The following is a 16,171-nucleotide window of genomic DNA, read 5'->3' as shown; positions in this document are numbered from 1 at the left end:
TAATGTCCTCAGCTTTTAGGATGGTTAGGTCTGAAGATTTGAAACTATTGATGTGCATCACAGAACAAAATCTCACTCCCTGTAGCCAACCTTCTCAGAGTTGGGCTCTGCATCTGATGGTGGCAGCTTTGGAAACTAGGAGAAGATGCAGTGTCAGAACCATGAATGGATTAGCAGCACATTGCACTACCACATTGTATTCAAAGCTCAGGTCTATGAGACAGTTGGAGAATGCTGCAGAGACTAATGCCTGAAGCAAGACGTTGCAGGGATTCAAGAATAGTTTAGCATGCATCAGCATGAAGTACTGCCAATGCCTTCAAGCCTCGATTACCAACCCACAGTATGGAGAGATGCAGGCTACCCAATATGATGGTGAACTGATAAGTACTAGAGTGGATGAGACCTCTTTAAAGTGCTCAAGGGCCTTTGCTTCATTCTGGCACATACCAGAATGTGCCAGAAACCCACTGTTCAGTAAAACATCATCAATATCCACTTGTGGATGTTAAACACAATTGGTGATTCCTATTAGAATCATTTATCTTTATGAATGAAGTCAAAAGACTTTCCACAACAAAGGAAAGTGTTTATTGTTTTTAATCTTGTCATAAAATGCAGAAAGTGATAAAAATGGAATTACAAATCTTAAGAGTAATTGAATAAATACTAATAAAAATATATATAAAAGTGTCTTAAATGATCTGCTTGAAATTGTTTTACCACAAATTGTGCAATAAAGACAATAAACCTGAATGTTAAAGATCAATAAAAATTATACATTTCTGGTCTGTTTGACTAATTCCGGTTGCAAACATTCTTTCCATAAGTTGACAAAGCCCAAGGAAATCACCAGCATAAGGAGAGTTCTCAGTTTCCCCTTTGGTCTGGTCACTAGCGTTATTAAACTCAGCCCTGGGCTTGGCTGTCAAATGTAACACTGTCAGTTACTTTTCTTGATTCTTTTTCCCCTTGCTTAAAAGCAGCTCAGAACAGGAATGGCAAGGCTGATTATGGTACAGAGCAATAATGCTCCCTTCTGCCCTTTGACACTTAAACCCTTTCCATGTTTCACAGGAACTTTGCAGACAACAAGCTAGTTAAACTATATTTGTACTAAGACAATGACTGAGTGATAGAGTATTTGCAGCAAGTTATTTACAGCATTCACTCCATCACCAGCATTTAGGCCATGTGTGTGTTGGTGTCTCCTGTGATATTATCTCTCGTGCTTTCAGGGACTCCTGGCCAGAAAGGAAGCAACAATGATCCGAGAGCTTCATGTTTACTGGGGAGCAGGGATGGGACTCAGTGGAAGTGTAAATGTTTGTCAGTGTACAGTGACCCAGTCTTGTCTTTGGGTTTCATATAAAAATGTACTGGAGGTGTTCCTGAGACAAAATTCTAAATCCTGGACCACTGGAACAGATTGTCCCTTGGTAAATTCTCAGTATAAAAATGGATTTGAGTTGAAAGTCTTTGAGGGTCAATTTGTTGATTTGGAGATCAGTCCTCAGGTCCGTTATAAGAATCCTCAGCTACATCTTCTTCCACCTCATCTCCATCCTCTGCACTGTTGTGTCGAACCTTTTCCATTACAATGTTGGCCTTTATTGGAACGCCCACTGCCTTGTAAACAGCATCAATAATTTGCTGGTTGATGTAGTAGGTTACATTGACAGAGGGCAATTTCTTGGTCATTTCTTCCATGTACTTGTAGGCCTGCAACATATGATAGCATTAAGGCAGTGAGCAAAGGTACATAATATGCCAGAACATTACAACAGCTGCAAATATCATCCTGGCAGAGGCAGTTCCGTCAGACTGTACACATTCTCCTGGAATTCTCCCTCAGAACCACTAATCTTTCCACCTCCTTTTGTCAAGATCACTTCCTATTGATTGTGGCCAGCAGGCAATATTTCGATTTCACTTTCAGAAATTGAGCATTACTAATTAACACAGGGACAAACACAATTAAATTTTACTCAATAGATTTATTCAGCTATCTCAGCTTATTCTCAATGCTCTCTCATTAAATCCTTCAGAATTGTTTAAAATTATTTTTCACCTACTCATTTTGTTCTCCTCTGAACTCACCCATGAGCTCGTAGTCAAGTCGCTTTCTGTAAAGTATTGCAGGATAGTTTGCTGTCTTTAGGGCATTCTATAAATTCCAGTTGTTGCAAAGTTTATGCATTCTAGTCTCAAAGCTATTGAAATACTCACCACCTCAAAACTCCCCTGTTGTGCATGATGTTCTATCAGGAGCGCATAGACATCGCCGGTTCGAACAGTCTGGTCAAGCTCGGGCTCCATCAGCAGATTTTCACACTGTTTTAAAGCTTCTTTTGGATCCTCTTCATACAGCCTAGGGAACCACAGGGAGTCACAGAGTTAACCTCCTCATACCACCTAGGGGAGTCACAGGGTTAACCTCCTCAAAAAGCCTAGGGGAACTCACAGGATTAACCCTTTACACAGTTTAGGGAGTCACAGGATTAAGCCTCTCATAGTTTACAGCAGTAACAGGGTTAACTCAGGGAGTCACAGGCACATATTGTAATTTAACAGAGCCAATTTGTGTGTGGCTTGGTTAGAAGATTTTAGCTTGCTGCAAGGTCAAAAGGAAACAGTAGTCTCAAGGCTAACCCCGGCATAAGGACCTCTCATTCACTGTTCACACCTTTGCCATTATAAGGAGATTAGATTTATTGGGATAATCTGTCATCTGTGGTGAGGAAGTGTATTTTTCTAATAGGAAATTTATAATGACTAAGATTGTTACCATGAAATGTGACTACATACATGTCCTCACCTTCGGATCTGCACAAATTTCTTCACCATTGTCAGCTTGTTCTGCAGCTGTCCCAGCCGTTCCTCCAATTCACTCTGACTCTTCATTTTAGCTTTGGACAGACATTTATATGCCTCGGTCAGAGCTCCTAATGCTTTCTCATAGTTCTGGTATTCATCAATCTCAACCTAATACACACAAAATGGAAACAAAGAGATATGCAGCTGGCATTGTGTGGAGAAACACTTACTGTTTTTATCGTTCTATATTCAAAAGACATCCCCACAATAGATTCCTGCTTTACTTGGTTTGAGTACAAGTGGTCATGTTTGACCAGATTATGCTATCATAGAATCCCTACAGTTCAGAAGGAGGCCATTCGGCCCTTCAAGTCCGTACCAATCACAATCACACTCAGGCCCTACTCCTGTAATCCCATACATTTACTCTGTTAATCTGCTGACACTAGGGTCAATTTAGCATGGCCAATCCATCTAACCCGCACATCTTTGGATTGGAGGGGTAGTAAACTGGAGCACCCGGGGGAAACCCATGCAGACATGGAGAAAAACTGCAAACTTCACACAGTGACCCAAGGCTGGTATTGAACCTGGGACCCTTGTGCAGTGAGGCAGCAGTGCTAACCATTGTGCCAACTTGCCATTAAGAAAAAACAATCATGCAGCCCACTGAAGCCCATCACTTTGTAGACTAAAAAAAAGCTAATTGTCCCATCAAAGCACAGCTTAACCACTGCAATATAGTTTTAACGTAACCAGCAGCTTTTTGAGAACTGTTGGTACAAAATGCCATCACCTTGCACTGAGACCACATAATGCGGGAGGTCAGCTCACTGCTCTCTGGATGCACAGAGCCCAAAGAGCAGGAATTCCTACAGCTCCAACAGCAGCACTGCCACAGTGCCAAGGGACTTTCCATTTCTAACAATATTTCCTTCCTTAAGCAGTGCCAAATTATAGGCAAAAGGAGCAGGAGTAGGCCATTCAGTTCCTTCAGCCCACGCCATTCATTCAATGAGACCATGACTGATCTTCTACCTTAACGCCGTTTTCACATATCCATTGATGTCTTTAATGTCTAAGAATTTATTAATCTCTGTCTTCAGACAGAGTTTCACAGCAGAGAATTCCAAAGCTTCACTACCCTCTGAGTGAAGATATTCCTCCTCATCTTGGTCCTAAATGGCCCACCCCTTATTCTAAGATTGTATTCCCTGATTCTACACTCCCCTTTTCCAGGGGAAATATCCTTCCTGCATCTATCCTGTTGAGGGTTGTAAGACTTTTCAATGAGATAGCCTCTCATGCTGCTCAACTCTAGTGAATACAGGTCCATTCTCCTCAATTCCTCCTCATAGGACAATCCCACCAGCCCAAGAATTAGTGTGGTGAACCTTTGTTGTACTTTCTCTATGTCAAGTATAGGTAAATAGACGAGAATTGTACATATTAAAATAAAAAAGCACACCAGTCCCTGGAGAATGATCGCTATAGAAATGTGTGTGCTCAGAAGAGAATTCACAGTGTGATCATTTTCAAAATGAAAAGACATTTTCAAGATTCAAGTAATCAGAGGGACCCTGGTGTATTAGTGATACCAGGTTTCTGGGAAGGCCAGCGTTGCTGGGACTGAATTTTGATTCAAGCCCCAACCGATGTTTGAAACCACGATAAGCAGTCTCTGATACTACTCAAGACACAAACCTGTGCACAGGCATCGTAAAAGCCAGCAAGCAAATCTAGTGCTCGTCCCTTCGTGTAGAAGCTGATGATATTTTTCATAATTTCAGGATCTTTCCGCCAGTCCAAGGACTGAAGGTAGTTTGCTGCCATGATGTAAATCTCCTTTTGTCGAGAGACTCCAGTGAAAAAAATGATTTTTTCCGTGTCTCCTGATTTCAGAAGTGCTCTCATTGCCTAAGAAACAACAGGTGATATTTTATTGCATATCTTGTGAAGCTCCCGGTTCACAGTGTGAATCATAGAATCCCTACAGTACAGAAGGAGACCCTTCAGCCCATTGAGTCTGTACCGACCACATCCCACCCAGGTCCTATTCCCGTAACTCCACACCTTTACCCTGCTAGTTCCCCTGACACTAGGGTCAATTTAGCAAGGCCAATTAACTTAATCCGCAGCTTTGTATTGTGCGGGGAAACGAGAGCACCTGGAGAAAACCCATGCAGACATGGGGAGAAAGTGCAAACTCCACACAGACGGTGACCTGAGGCCAGAATTGAATCTGGGTCCCTAGTGCTGTGAGGCAGCAATGCTAACCACTGTGCCACCATACCACCCCAAATGGCTAGTGCCTTCTGCCATGGATGGATTTGTAATAACGTGCTGGCATTTTGTTCCTGTGAGGATAGTGGATGCAGCTTGATTGGCACGTTCACCACAAACTGCTTAGTGATATAAAAAGGTTATTAATGACATGATGAAAATTCACAATAAAGACATGAAAATAGTTAGAGGCATAAATTCATGGAGCCATTACAGCACAGAAAGAGGCCATTTGGTCCACTGAGTCCATTCTAGCTCTGCAGAGCAACCTAGCCAATCCCATTCCACTGTATGATCCCTGTATCCCTGCGAGTTTATTTTCCTCAAGTGCCCATCCAATTTTCTTTTGAAATCATCAATTATCTTCACTTCTACTACCCTCGTAGACAGAGAGTTCCAGGTCATTACCACTTGCTCTTTTAAAAAGGTTCTTCCTCACATCTCCATGTCTCTCTTGCCAAAACTTTAAAAACCTGTCCATATACAAACATTTCATGAGGCCCACACGAAAAAATGGAGAAAGAGAAAAAAAACTGCAAACACAACAGATGTGAAGTAACAATGGGCAATCTGAAAAAGCACAGTGGATCCAAATGTATTATACAGGCTAAAGCATTGTGTATCTAATTCTGGGAAAATTAACTGGCAGATTCACGTTCAGTGCTCAGGGTTCCAACTCCTAGAATATTTTAATGTGATTGTACTGTGCTACACTGGCTGAGCTTTGCTTGGCTCAGCTAGCATCGCTCTCATCTCTTGAATCAGGAGGTCAAGGATTCAAGTCCAATTCCAGGATCTGAGCACATAATCTATGTTGATCCTCCAGTGCATGACTGAGGGAGTGCTGCACTGTGGAGAGGCTTTGGATAAGAAAATAAACCAAGATCCTGTCCCCCCGTATGTTAAGGATTCTGTGGCAATTATAAGAAAAGCTTCTTCTTCTCATCTTTGTAGCATACAGCAGCTAGAATGTTGTGTCTGTAAAGGAGTAAGTTAACCATGTATGCACAGTCTCACTGAATTTCAAACAAACCCAATATGTTCCAGATTTGAAGACAGATTTGTGAAGTCCGATGTGCTTTCACTGTGATATAGTTTACTCTGATCATTCCTGAACAATATAAGTTGTAACTTAGAAATGAATCACATTAAGATATCTGCAAAATGCACCTCCCTTACCTTGATCTTGTTGCCAGCCTGAGTGTATTTTTTGGTTGCAAGGTGGTAGTTTCCCTGCCGCATGCAGCAGTCAGCAATACGTTCAAGCAGTTCACGACGGAAATCCTCAGAAAGTTCTTTTGAATCCTTAGACACAGTCATTTTCTCTGCCATTTCCTCAGTGATGGTCAGGTTCTGCTCCAAGCAGAGATGGAGGGCCTCGTAGTACTGGAACAGCAGACAGAGGGACAGTCACAGCTGGAACTCTCTGTCAAACCCCACCACATCACCTTAACATTCACTAACTGAAAGGAATGATGCCCATCTCCCTCCCCATACAGATTAGAACATTTTTGGGGCTAAGACAGTAACTAATAATGAAAAGATATATTCAGAAGAAGCTGTGGCTCAATAAATAATGTTTTGGGTCTAACTCAGATCCTAATATTAATATTTGAAACATTTAATAGAACAGCCCCGAAAACATTAAAAAGCAGCATTTCACCGAGAAAAAAATGAATTTTATAACACTTCGTTTTTGTCAGTTTTGTGTTCTTTATGAGGGATAATAGTATTGGGAAATACAACACTCTTTCTAATTAAGGAGCGTCAATATCAAACGCACACCAGACCAAAAACTCCCTCTATACTCAGGACCAGCACTGTCCATGCTGAATGGTCTTCTTTTATGTTGTATGACCTTGTGAATTGTAGTTGATTGGATTGTCTGAAAAACCCAACACCATAAAATGGTGAGATGAATTTTCTGTGTTGGAGTACAAGAGCTGCTGGCAACTGGGGTGGGAGAATTAACAGGGGAAAGATAAAGTGGATTAGAGTGTTTGCGTTTTACAGTGGATAATGGGAAGAAACACACCACACAGAAAATCTCCCTGAAGAACAATGCCAAAAATAGTTGTACAGTTGTAGGTAGATGGATGGAGGATGAGTGTTAGGCTTTAAGCTAGAATCGTGCAGCTTTACAAGTTTAGCTAAAACCGTGTCAATTTCTTTCCTTACAATATAAAGAATTGACAAATCTGTAAATAGGGATAAATCAATCCCAATAATCCATATCTTATTCATAGTGCGGAAGGAGGCCATTCAGCCATAGAAAGCTGCACGGATAACAATCCCACCCAGGCCCTATCCCATAACCCCATGTATTTACCCTGCCAGTCCCCTTGGCACTAATGGTCAATGTACCATGGCCAATCAACCTAACCTGTACATTTTTGGATTGTGGGAGGAAACCAAAGCATCTGGAGGAAACCCACACAGACACAGGGAGAATGTACAAACTCCACACAGTCACCCTAGGTCGGAATTGAACCTGGCATGGGGGGTGGCGTCCATGGCACTTTGAGGCAGCACTGCTAACCACTGTGCCACCATGCTGCCCACTTGCTGTAGGCACCATTATTCAAATGTATGGCAGAATTTCCAATATTGTGGAATTAATGGCCAAGACTCCCAGTCAGGATGCAAAATTGGAAAATGATACCTTAAGTACAAACAGATATTAGATTGAACTGAAGCCCTTTAGCAGACTGGTGGCTGTTTGCTGGAGTGAATATGCTCTTACCTTCTTTGCAGAAACCAACAGTTCCACTGCCTTTTCAAACTGCTTGTGCTCAATTAAGAAGTCAGAACACCGAGACAACAGGGCAGGGTCTGAATTCTCATCCAACTCTTCAGCTATGAGTTGCAAAGCATTAAATTGCTGGGTAGCAAAGGCTAATTCAATGGCTTTGGAAAAGTGACCACTCTGAAAGTAAACAGCCAACCATCAACATTTGGTCCAACAGTCAGGGCAAAGAAGCAGCAACATCCGAGCAATACAATGACAGCATCAGCAGGAAGACATGTACTGTCAATCATGTTTGAAGTGTGATAACTTGAAGTGTTATAGCTTGAAGTATTACACCATATTTGTCTAATTATAACAGTGATTACAGTTCAAAAATAATTGATTGGCAGTGATGGGTTTCCCCAACAGTCTACATTAATGTCAGTTCTTTCTTTCCAGAAGATGTTTTTATTATCATAAGAGAATTGGGCAAAGGGAGTATTTTGCTTGTTCACTGAGAGATTAGGAGGCTTTTATCTGGTCGGGGAGGATGGGGGGGTGGTGCAGATACTGAAAATGTTTTACAAAGGAAAAGACTTACAGGTGTGCTAAACCTATTCATTTATCATTTGTTAATTCTTCTCAGAATACATCTCAAACCCTCATCTCTCCAAAAACACCTGTAATTGCTGTTTAAACTCATGAAGGTCAGAGATTTAATGTAGCTCATGTTGTTGTTTTGATGGAGCCACTCAATCAAATCGTCATAACATAACCACCAATTGAAGCCCTTCTCTGGGGAAGGAAAAGGGTAATCTTCTTAATCCCTTCACCAGAAATAGCAGAGCTGCTACTGCTCTTTCCACTTGAGGGACAGGATAAGGAACTACTAAAGCAGAGACTTTATTGAAGGTAAATACATCAGCAGTGGAGCATGTATGGTTTACATGTACCTTATGATATAGCATCACAGCACGATCCATTTGGAGTCCCTTCTCCTCATAGTAACGGGCTGCTTCCATCATGTCCTCTGGGGAGCTCAGGAGGGACAAGTTCATCAGGTGATCATCAAAGCCACTGTCCTGAATAATAATGGATTCACACAGTCCATCTATTAACACCCTCTATTTCTCACTGATGTAGTAAAATAATACACCCAATTTGAACATTCAGAATATATGGAAGTGTATGTCTTGGTGAGTTTGTGTGTTTAGTGAGGCAAGCTACATATTTGCGATGAATTATGGCCAGTTTGGGGTTATGGATTTATGCCGACTAGGAATCGCCAAATCTCATGCACTATTGGTTCCTTCTAGAGGAGACTTTCATCCCATGAAGTGGCCTGTATTCAAAAATATAGGAGATCTCAAGATACTTGTAGTATGAACTGCATTGCACAATCCTATTTAGGATCAAGATGCATATTTTCACTCAAAGGGATGTGAATCTTTGGAGTTCTGTACCCTAGAGACCTATGGTTTGTCAGTCATTCAAGCAAGGGTTGATAGGTTTTTGGGTACTACAAGAATGAACTGTTTTGGATATAGTGCAGGGAAGTGAACTACCATGAGGTAGAAGATCTTATTGAATGATGGAGCAGGCTCATAGGATAGATGATTGACTCCAGCTTCTCTCCCTCATGGTAGTGAAGGCTTGAAGTTGGTAGCAGAATTTAGGCATCTAGAACTAAAAAGTAGAACTCATAAGGTTGAATTTCCTTTAACAGAGAAAATTACGAAAGACGTAAGCAGCCTTTTTTTAAAGAATGTGATTGAACAATCAGTGGCAGTGCTAACCTTGCAGAGGCGAATTGCATTATTGTAGGCCTGTGCGCGGGTATAGAAGTGAATCGCCTGTCTAACATCGTCCCGAGCTTCATACTGACGAGCCAGGTGATAAGAGGCTGCATGGTTCCCTGTTTCATTGGCTATTTCAGAAGCCTAGAAAAACAACCACAGCCTATCATCTATGCAGTTTCTCCAATGTCACCACTTTAACAATGCACAAAGCACAGAAAAAACAGTTAAATATTTACTTGCAAACCTTATGCAATATCCTCCCAGCTTAATGTATAAAATCAATAACTTGCATTTATATAGCTGTAGTGTATTTAATGTTATGATGCTTGGCAATTTGCAGGAGTATTATCAGAAACACAGCTAAATAAGGAAATATTGAGACATGTGACAACCTGGTCAAAGAGGTAGGTCTTAAGGATTGTCCTAAAGGAGAGAGGTTTGCAAGGGAAGTGTTGAGCTTAGAGATTCAGGCAGCTGATGGCACAACCATCAAAGGTGGAACAATTAAAATAAGGGACATGGAAGAGGAATTGGAGGAGCGCAGAAATCTCAGAGACTGTGGGGCTGAAAGAGGTTAGAAATATAGGGAGGGGCTAGGCCATGGAGGGATTTGAAAACCAGGAGCATTTTAAAATCAATGTATTGTTTGACTGGGAGTTAGTGCAGGGATAATGGGTGAATGGGTTGGATACCAAGGTTGTGAACAGTCTAATTCAATTTCAGACAATTGGTCAGATATATGGGACTGAAGACTGGCTTGGTATTGAGAAGTAGTAGTAGACAGGCTGTGTGAAGTGATGGCAACAAGCATAGTTTCACATTTTGATATACAAAAGCCTGAGCCAAGGGTTAAATTTTCTGATGGTACAAAATTGAACACACAGATAAACTTGGAGAGGCTGATAACATTCAAAGAATCCACCCAAACAGATGGCACCTGGGATTTTGTGAATAATGCATGGAAATCCACACACACAGGAAACAGGATAAGCATCACGTGGTGACTGGGTATCTGCTGACAAAGATTAAAAGAGGACTTCAGTGTGATTAAGGAAAAATACATACATAACATCTAATTCCATTCCACCAAGGGGTGTCTTGTCTCAGCCCCGCAGCTGTTCAATGTAGCCACGTTTCCAAGCCGCAAGCCCTAATCCCCATGCGCCCCACCCCACCCCCTCCACACCCCACAACGGGATCTGAGGTGCTGTATTGCTCCCATTGCTCCTCAGCAGTGGCTTCACTTCTCCAGCACAGAAGCTACTGATACAGCTCATACAGGAATTGTCAGGGTCCCTTGATAAGGCACTCTCCACTGCACTCCCAGGGGAATGCAGGAGGCGCTCAGTGAAGACCATTGTGTGGACCTTGCAGACACCGGTTCCCCATGTGGATGGGAGCATTAGTGCTGTCTGAGGGGTCAGGCACCAGGGAGCAGCCACCAATTCACCCGGGGGAAGGCGAGGGTTGTCAAGTGAGGTGGAAGTGTAGCATAACCTGGGTTTCTTGGGGGAGGGGAGGTGCATATCAGCAGGCATGAGTGGAAGAGTTGCCTGTTCCTTGGGTGGCCACACTGTAGTTTGGAGTGTGATGCTGTCCAGTTACATTAGGGATCACTTAACCCAGAGACAACGGGCGGGAGTGAGGGAGCAGGGGCCAATCACACTCTTGGAGGAAGCAGCTCCTGCAAGTGGCACTGGTCAGCTGCAATGGAGAAGGTTCATCAGTCTTCAAATGCAAGATGACTCAGAGATAAGAGAGGACTTAGGGCAACAGGGTGTTTGACAATGCTGAGTGTGCCTCTCTCTCTGTCTCTCCCCTTCTCCATTCTCCCCAAAGAGAAATGATGTATATTGGCTTGCAGCCAGGCCAGCTAGCCATTATTCTGTTGTCTGCTGCAGAGGCAGATTGGTGTTTGTGCCAAGATCATCCCATGGCCTGATCCAGCACCACAGGAGCCAGACCCCAAACATCAAGGGGCTGCCGCAGGTCCAGAGGGCATTAGGTGATATCCATGTCATCCTTTGAGCTCTGTCTCGACATGGCGTGCCTTTCACTAACAGAGAGGGATGCCAGTCCATGAACATCCAGTTGGTATGTGACCACTTCCTGAACATTGTCCCAGGATATAGGATAGCGTGCACAATCAGGATATCTGCATGTTTGAGGGTCATCCTCGGCCAGGTTGGGTAATGAGGGACAAGGTTATGACTGATGATGCCTGTGTGGAGGCACTGGACTGATGTGGTACCTATTACAATGAGGCCACCAGCATCATCAAGCTCATCATCATAGGCCTCCTCAAGATGTTGTTCTGCTGTTTGGACCGCTCTGGCGCGGGGGTGGGGGCTACAATATATGTCCCCAGAGGGTGACTTGGATAATGGCCCCTCACACAACAGCAGGACGACATGGTGGAAGAGGAGGAGGAGGACTAGGATGGTGCAGAGGAGGAGGAGGAGGATGGAGAGGATACTGAAAGAGCTGAGTATCTGGTGGCCAGGATCTGACAGGGATGTAGGACCAGTAAGGCCCTCATTGCCCCCAGATTCGATATGGAGGAGCTTCATTGTCTGGCAGATCAATCTCCACCAACCCTCCCGATCTGCATACCCTGCTTGTCCAATCCCTTGCCACCGCCACCCCTCCTTCCACCATACTGGTTTCCTTCCCACTCTCCCTTCTCCAATCCCTCTATACCATTATTCCTTCCCCCACTCCTACAATATTCCTTCCATTTCCACTCCCCGCTCTCCAAAGGTCAGCATGGCATCACACCACACGATGGGCCTTTGTTGGCAGTGTCAGTAGGTCTCATTTCAAGGTTGGAGGGTGATGATGACTCGCTGTGAGGAAAGCTGTGTTGCTCCTCAACATCTGAAGTCTGACTCCACCTTTCTGATGTCAGCCTACTTACCTCCCAGATCACCATTGCTGGAGCGATGGGTTCACTTGATTCTATTTAATGCTAAGGGGTTGGAGATGGGAGGCTCGAGAGTACGACTTTCAGGGTCATGGACTGATGATGCTGTCAAAGATGGGTATCTAACACTGTTGTTTTCAAAGACAAGCAATTAGGAATGAATGTGCAGGCCCTTTGGAAAGATCCAAGCAACCGATCTCGACCCCTTATCTAATTCCCTTCCTCTTAAAGGACAGAAGTAACATTGATAGGTCAGTTAGAATGGAGGTAACATGTGTTTATTAGTTACTGGGTAAAATTGATGTCCCCTTCCCCCTAACTACAAGTATGAAACTTCATTCATGCCTATTTAGTGGGCCTGTACTCGTTCCCTCCCACCCCTTCTATGTGTGTCTCCAGATTGCACATCGAAGGTGGAGGTAGCCTGTTCTTGACTGCGCCCTTTGGCCGATGATGCTCTTGGTGGGCATCCTCTGGAGGGCTGGAACTGGATGGGGCTGGGCGACTCTTGGGTGCCACAGGCGTCACATAAGAACATAAGAAATAGGAGCAGGAGTAGGCAATCTAGCCCCTCGAGCCTGCCCCACCATTCAATAAGATCATGGCTGATCTGAAGTGGATCAGTTCCACTTTCCCGCTTTCTCCCCATAACTCTTAATTCCCTTGCCTGTCAAAAATCTATCTACCCGTGACTTAGCGAGGTAGCCTCCACCACTTCAACAGGCAGAGAATTCCAGAGATTCACCACCCTTTGAGTGAAGAAGTTCCTCCTCAACTCCGTTCTAAACTGCCCCCTCTTTATCTTGAGGCTGTGCCCTCTAGTCCTGCTGTCCTTTCTGAGCGGGAAGAATCTCTCTACCTCTACCCTATCCATCCCTTTCATTATCTTATATGTCTCGTTGGGCCGAAGGGCCTGTTTCCCGTGCTGTGTTGTTCTTTGTCTCTATAAGATCCCCCCTCATCTTTCTAAACTCTAACGAGTACAGACCCAGTCTATTCAGTCTCTCTTCATAGTCTAACCCCCTCATCTCCGGTATCAGCCTAGTGAACACCTGTCACCTGTCCTGTCCTGCCTGCTGCCCAGGAGAAATGCCAGTGTCAGAAAGGGGGAAATTGAGACGGACTGATAAAGGCCTGAGTCTGCATAGTTGAAGGTCCTGGGCTGGGCGCCAGCACTTCCTCCTCCTTTGGGGTGGTCATTGGCCCCTGGATTACCCTTTGGGATGAAAGGGCAGCTGGAATGAGCTTCAGAAGCCTCTCTGTCATCCGGCATTGCCAGTCCTGGAAGTCTGCCATTGGCTGTATCATGGTTCTGATGCCTTCAGCCAGGGATTACGCAATGCTGTGAATGCTCTCAGCTGTAGTCCTGTGTGAATGGGCCAAGCTCTGGTGCGCATAAGCAATTGTCCCTCAACGCCAGTGACATATCACATGTGTGACTGGGCCACGTGCCCAGAGCCACAGCCATGGACATCACTGAGTGGGCCATTCCTTGGAAGTCATTTGTCATAATATGTTATCTTGGCCCAGCTTTCCACTGTGGATGCCATCCTTGAATGGTCAATACTGCAATGCTGGCACCATCTCCTGTGAGGTGAGGCTCTCAGAGTCTTCTAGTTATGCTTGCATTTGCTGAAAGTTCACTGATGCCCACTCCTGTAAAGCCTGGCTCTGATTTTGCATATTGACCATTATTGGAATGAACATCTCCAGAGATTCAACATTTGTCTCTGACTGGTCAGCACTTGGATGTTCCAACCTCCATCTGAAGTGCAATAGCAGCAGTGTGGTGCTCAACAGACAGTGCCCCAGAAGCCTCTTCATGAATGTTTCCCATCAAGATGAGTGTCTCTGCGCTGGTGCTTGGTGCTGGTGAATGCAACAATGGGATGTCTATGTCCTCCCCGGAACTGTGGCCCGGGGTGCTCAGAGGGGTGGTATGGCTGGATGCAACATTGGATAAGCCAGCTTCATCTAATGGAGATCCTGCAAGACAAAGGGCCTGGGGGTCAGCTGGTGGATATATCAAGTGCGTGGGAGATGATAGACTCGCTTGAGTTGGGTCATTTGAATTAATGTGCTTCAGGCTCTTACTTGCTTGGGATTGCCAACCTCGTAGTCAGCAGCAGATCAAACTTGGGTCCCCACATATTTTGGGGATGTCCCTGCATGTCTTCAGCCACTTCCCCATGTTGATGAGAATTTGCCTATGGGGACACAAGGATAACAAAATGAAGGGTAGGCCTTACTAGAATTGGGGGATGATAGCTGGTGGCATGTGTGGGCATGGGGCCTGGCCAATCAAGGGGTGTGATGTGGACTGTGTAAGGGTGGGTGGGCGGGGGGGGGGGTGTTGCTGGTTCTGATGAGGATTCTGTGCGACAATGTTAGAAGGTGTTGTGGTGGGATACAAGGAATTTAAGGTGAGATGGCAGAGGTTAGGGACATGAGTGATGCCAGGGGCAAGGGAGTGGTCACAATGACCTTGCAGCCCACAGCAGGTCATTCATCTTCTTGCAACACTCCACGCCCACCCTCTTGGTGAAGCACCTGGCACTTATTGACTTAGCGTCTGCTTCCCTTGCCTTTGCCACCTCGCCTGATGGCAGCCTTCTGCCAAATCTCAGGAAGAGAGTGGCTCTCCTCTCCTCCACAGCTTCTAGCATCTTCTCCACTTCTGATTCCAGGAATCTGGGTGCTGACCTTCCTCCTGCCATATTGCTGGCTGAAGGGAATGCTGCTGAAGCGAGAGTGTTGCTGATGTGAGAGCGCTGCTGAAGGGAGAGAGCTGCCAAAGGGAGAGTGCTGCTGAAGAGAGAGCGCTGCTGAAGGGACAGAGCTGCTGATGGGAGAGTGCTGCTGATGGGAGAGTGCTGCTGATGGGAGAGTGCTGCTGATGGGAGAGTGCTGCTGATGGGAGAGTGCTGCTGATGGGAGAGTGCTGCTGATGGGAGAGTGCTGCTGATGGGAGAGTGCTGCTGATGGGAGAGTGCTGCTGATGGGAGAGTGCTGCTGATGGGAGAGTGCTGCTGATGGGAGAGTGCTGCTGATGGGAGAGTGCTGCTGATGGGAGAGTGCTGCTGATGGGAGAGTGCTGCTGATGGGAGAGTGCTGCTGAAGGGAGAGAGCTGCTGATGTGAGAGAGCTGCTGTTGTGTGAGAGCTGCTGTTGTGTGACAGCGCTGCTGAAGGGAGAGTGCCGCTGATGAGAGAGAGCTGCTGAAGAGAGAGTGCTGCTGAAGAGAGAGTGCTGCTGAAGGGAGAGTGCTGCTGAAGGGAGAGCGCTGCTGAAGGGAGAGCGCTGCTGAAGGGAGAGCGCTGCTGAAGGGAGAGCGCTGCTGAAGGGGGAGAGCTGCTGAAGGGAGAGCGCTGCTCATGTGTGAGAGCTGCTGATGGGAGAGAGCTGCTGATGAAAGAACGCTGCTCATGTGTGAGAGCTGCTGATGGGAGAGTGCTGCTGAAGGGAGAAAGCTGCTGATGAGAGAACGCTGCTGAAGGGACAGTGCTGCTGATGTGTGAGAGCTGCTGATGGGAGAGTGCTGCTAAAGGGAGAGAGCTGCTGAAGGGAGAGAGCTGCTGAAGGGAGAGAGCTGCTGAAGGGAGAGAGCTGCTGAAGGGAGAG

The 16,171-nt window shown here is 45.2% G+C and overlaps 1 protein-coding gene across 5 annotated transcripts in view; it reads right to left on the bottom strand.

Annotated features, from left to right (window-relative positions):
• Positions 1–1,506: 1,506 nt before the first annotated feature.
• ift140 (intraflagellar transport 140 homolog (Chlamydomonas)) overlaps positions 1,507–16,171 on the bottom strand; it is a 114,147-nt gene continuing 99,482 nt past the window's right edge. For all 5 annotated transcript variants that reach the window (XM_080206698.1, XM_080206701.1, XM_080206700.1 and 2 more), the window contains 8 exons: positions 9,625–9,768; positions 8,782–8,910; positions 7,844–8,026; positions 6,280–6,486; positions 4,522–4,734; positions 2,819–2,985; positions 2,230–2,371; positions 1,507–1,722 (listed from right to left, as the gene is read on the bottom strand). In XM_080206698.1, coding sequence (XP_080062824.1) covers positions 1,507–1,722; positions 2,230–2,371; positions 2,819–2,985; positions 4,522–4,734; positions 6,280–6,486; positions 7,844–8,026; positions 8,782–8,910; positions 9,625–9,768 — 1,401 coding nt within the window. The remainder of the gene's footprint in view (positions 1,723–2,229; positions 2,372–2,818; positions 2,986–4,521; positions 4,735–6,279; positions 6,487–7,843; positions 8,027–8,781; positions 8,911–9,624; positions 9,769–16,171) is intronic.

This window comes from Carcharhinus amblyrhynchos, chromosome 18, assembly GCF_965287045.1.
Source record: "Carcharhinus amblyrhynchos chromosome 18, sCarAmb.v2.hapA, whole genome shotgun sequence".
Taxonomy (NCBI): Eukaryota; Metazoa; Chordata; class Chondrichthyes; order Carcharhiniformes; family Carcharhinidae; genus Carcharhinus; species Carcharhinus amblyrhynchos.
The sequence above is the reverse complement of the archived record's forward strand: the minus strand, read 5'-3'. Positions and strand labels throughout refer to the sequence as shown.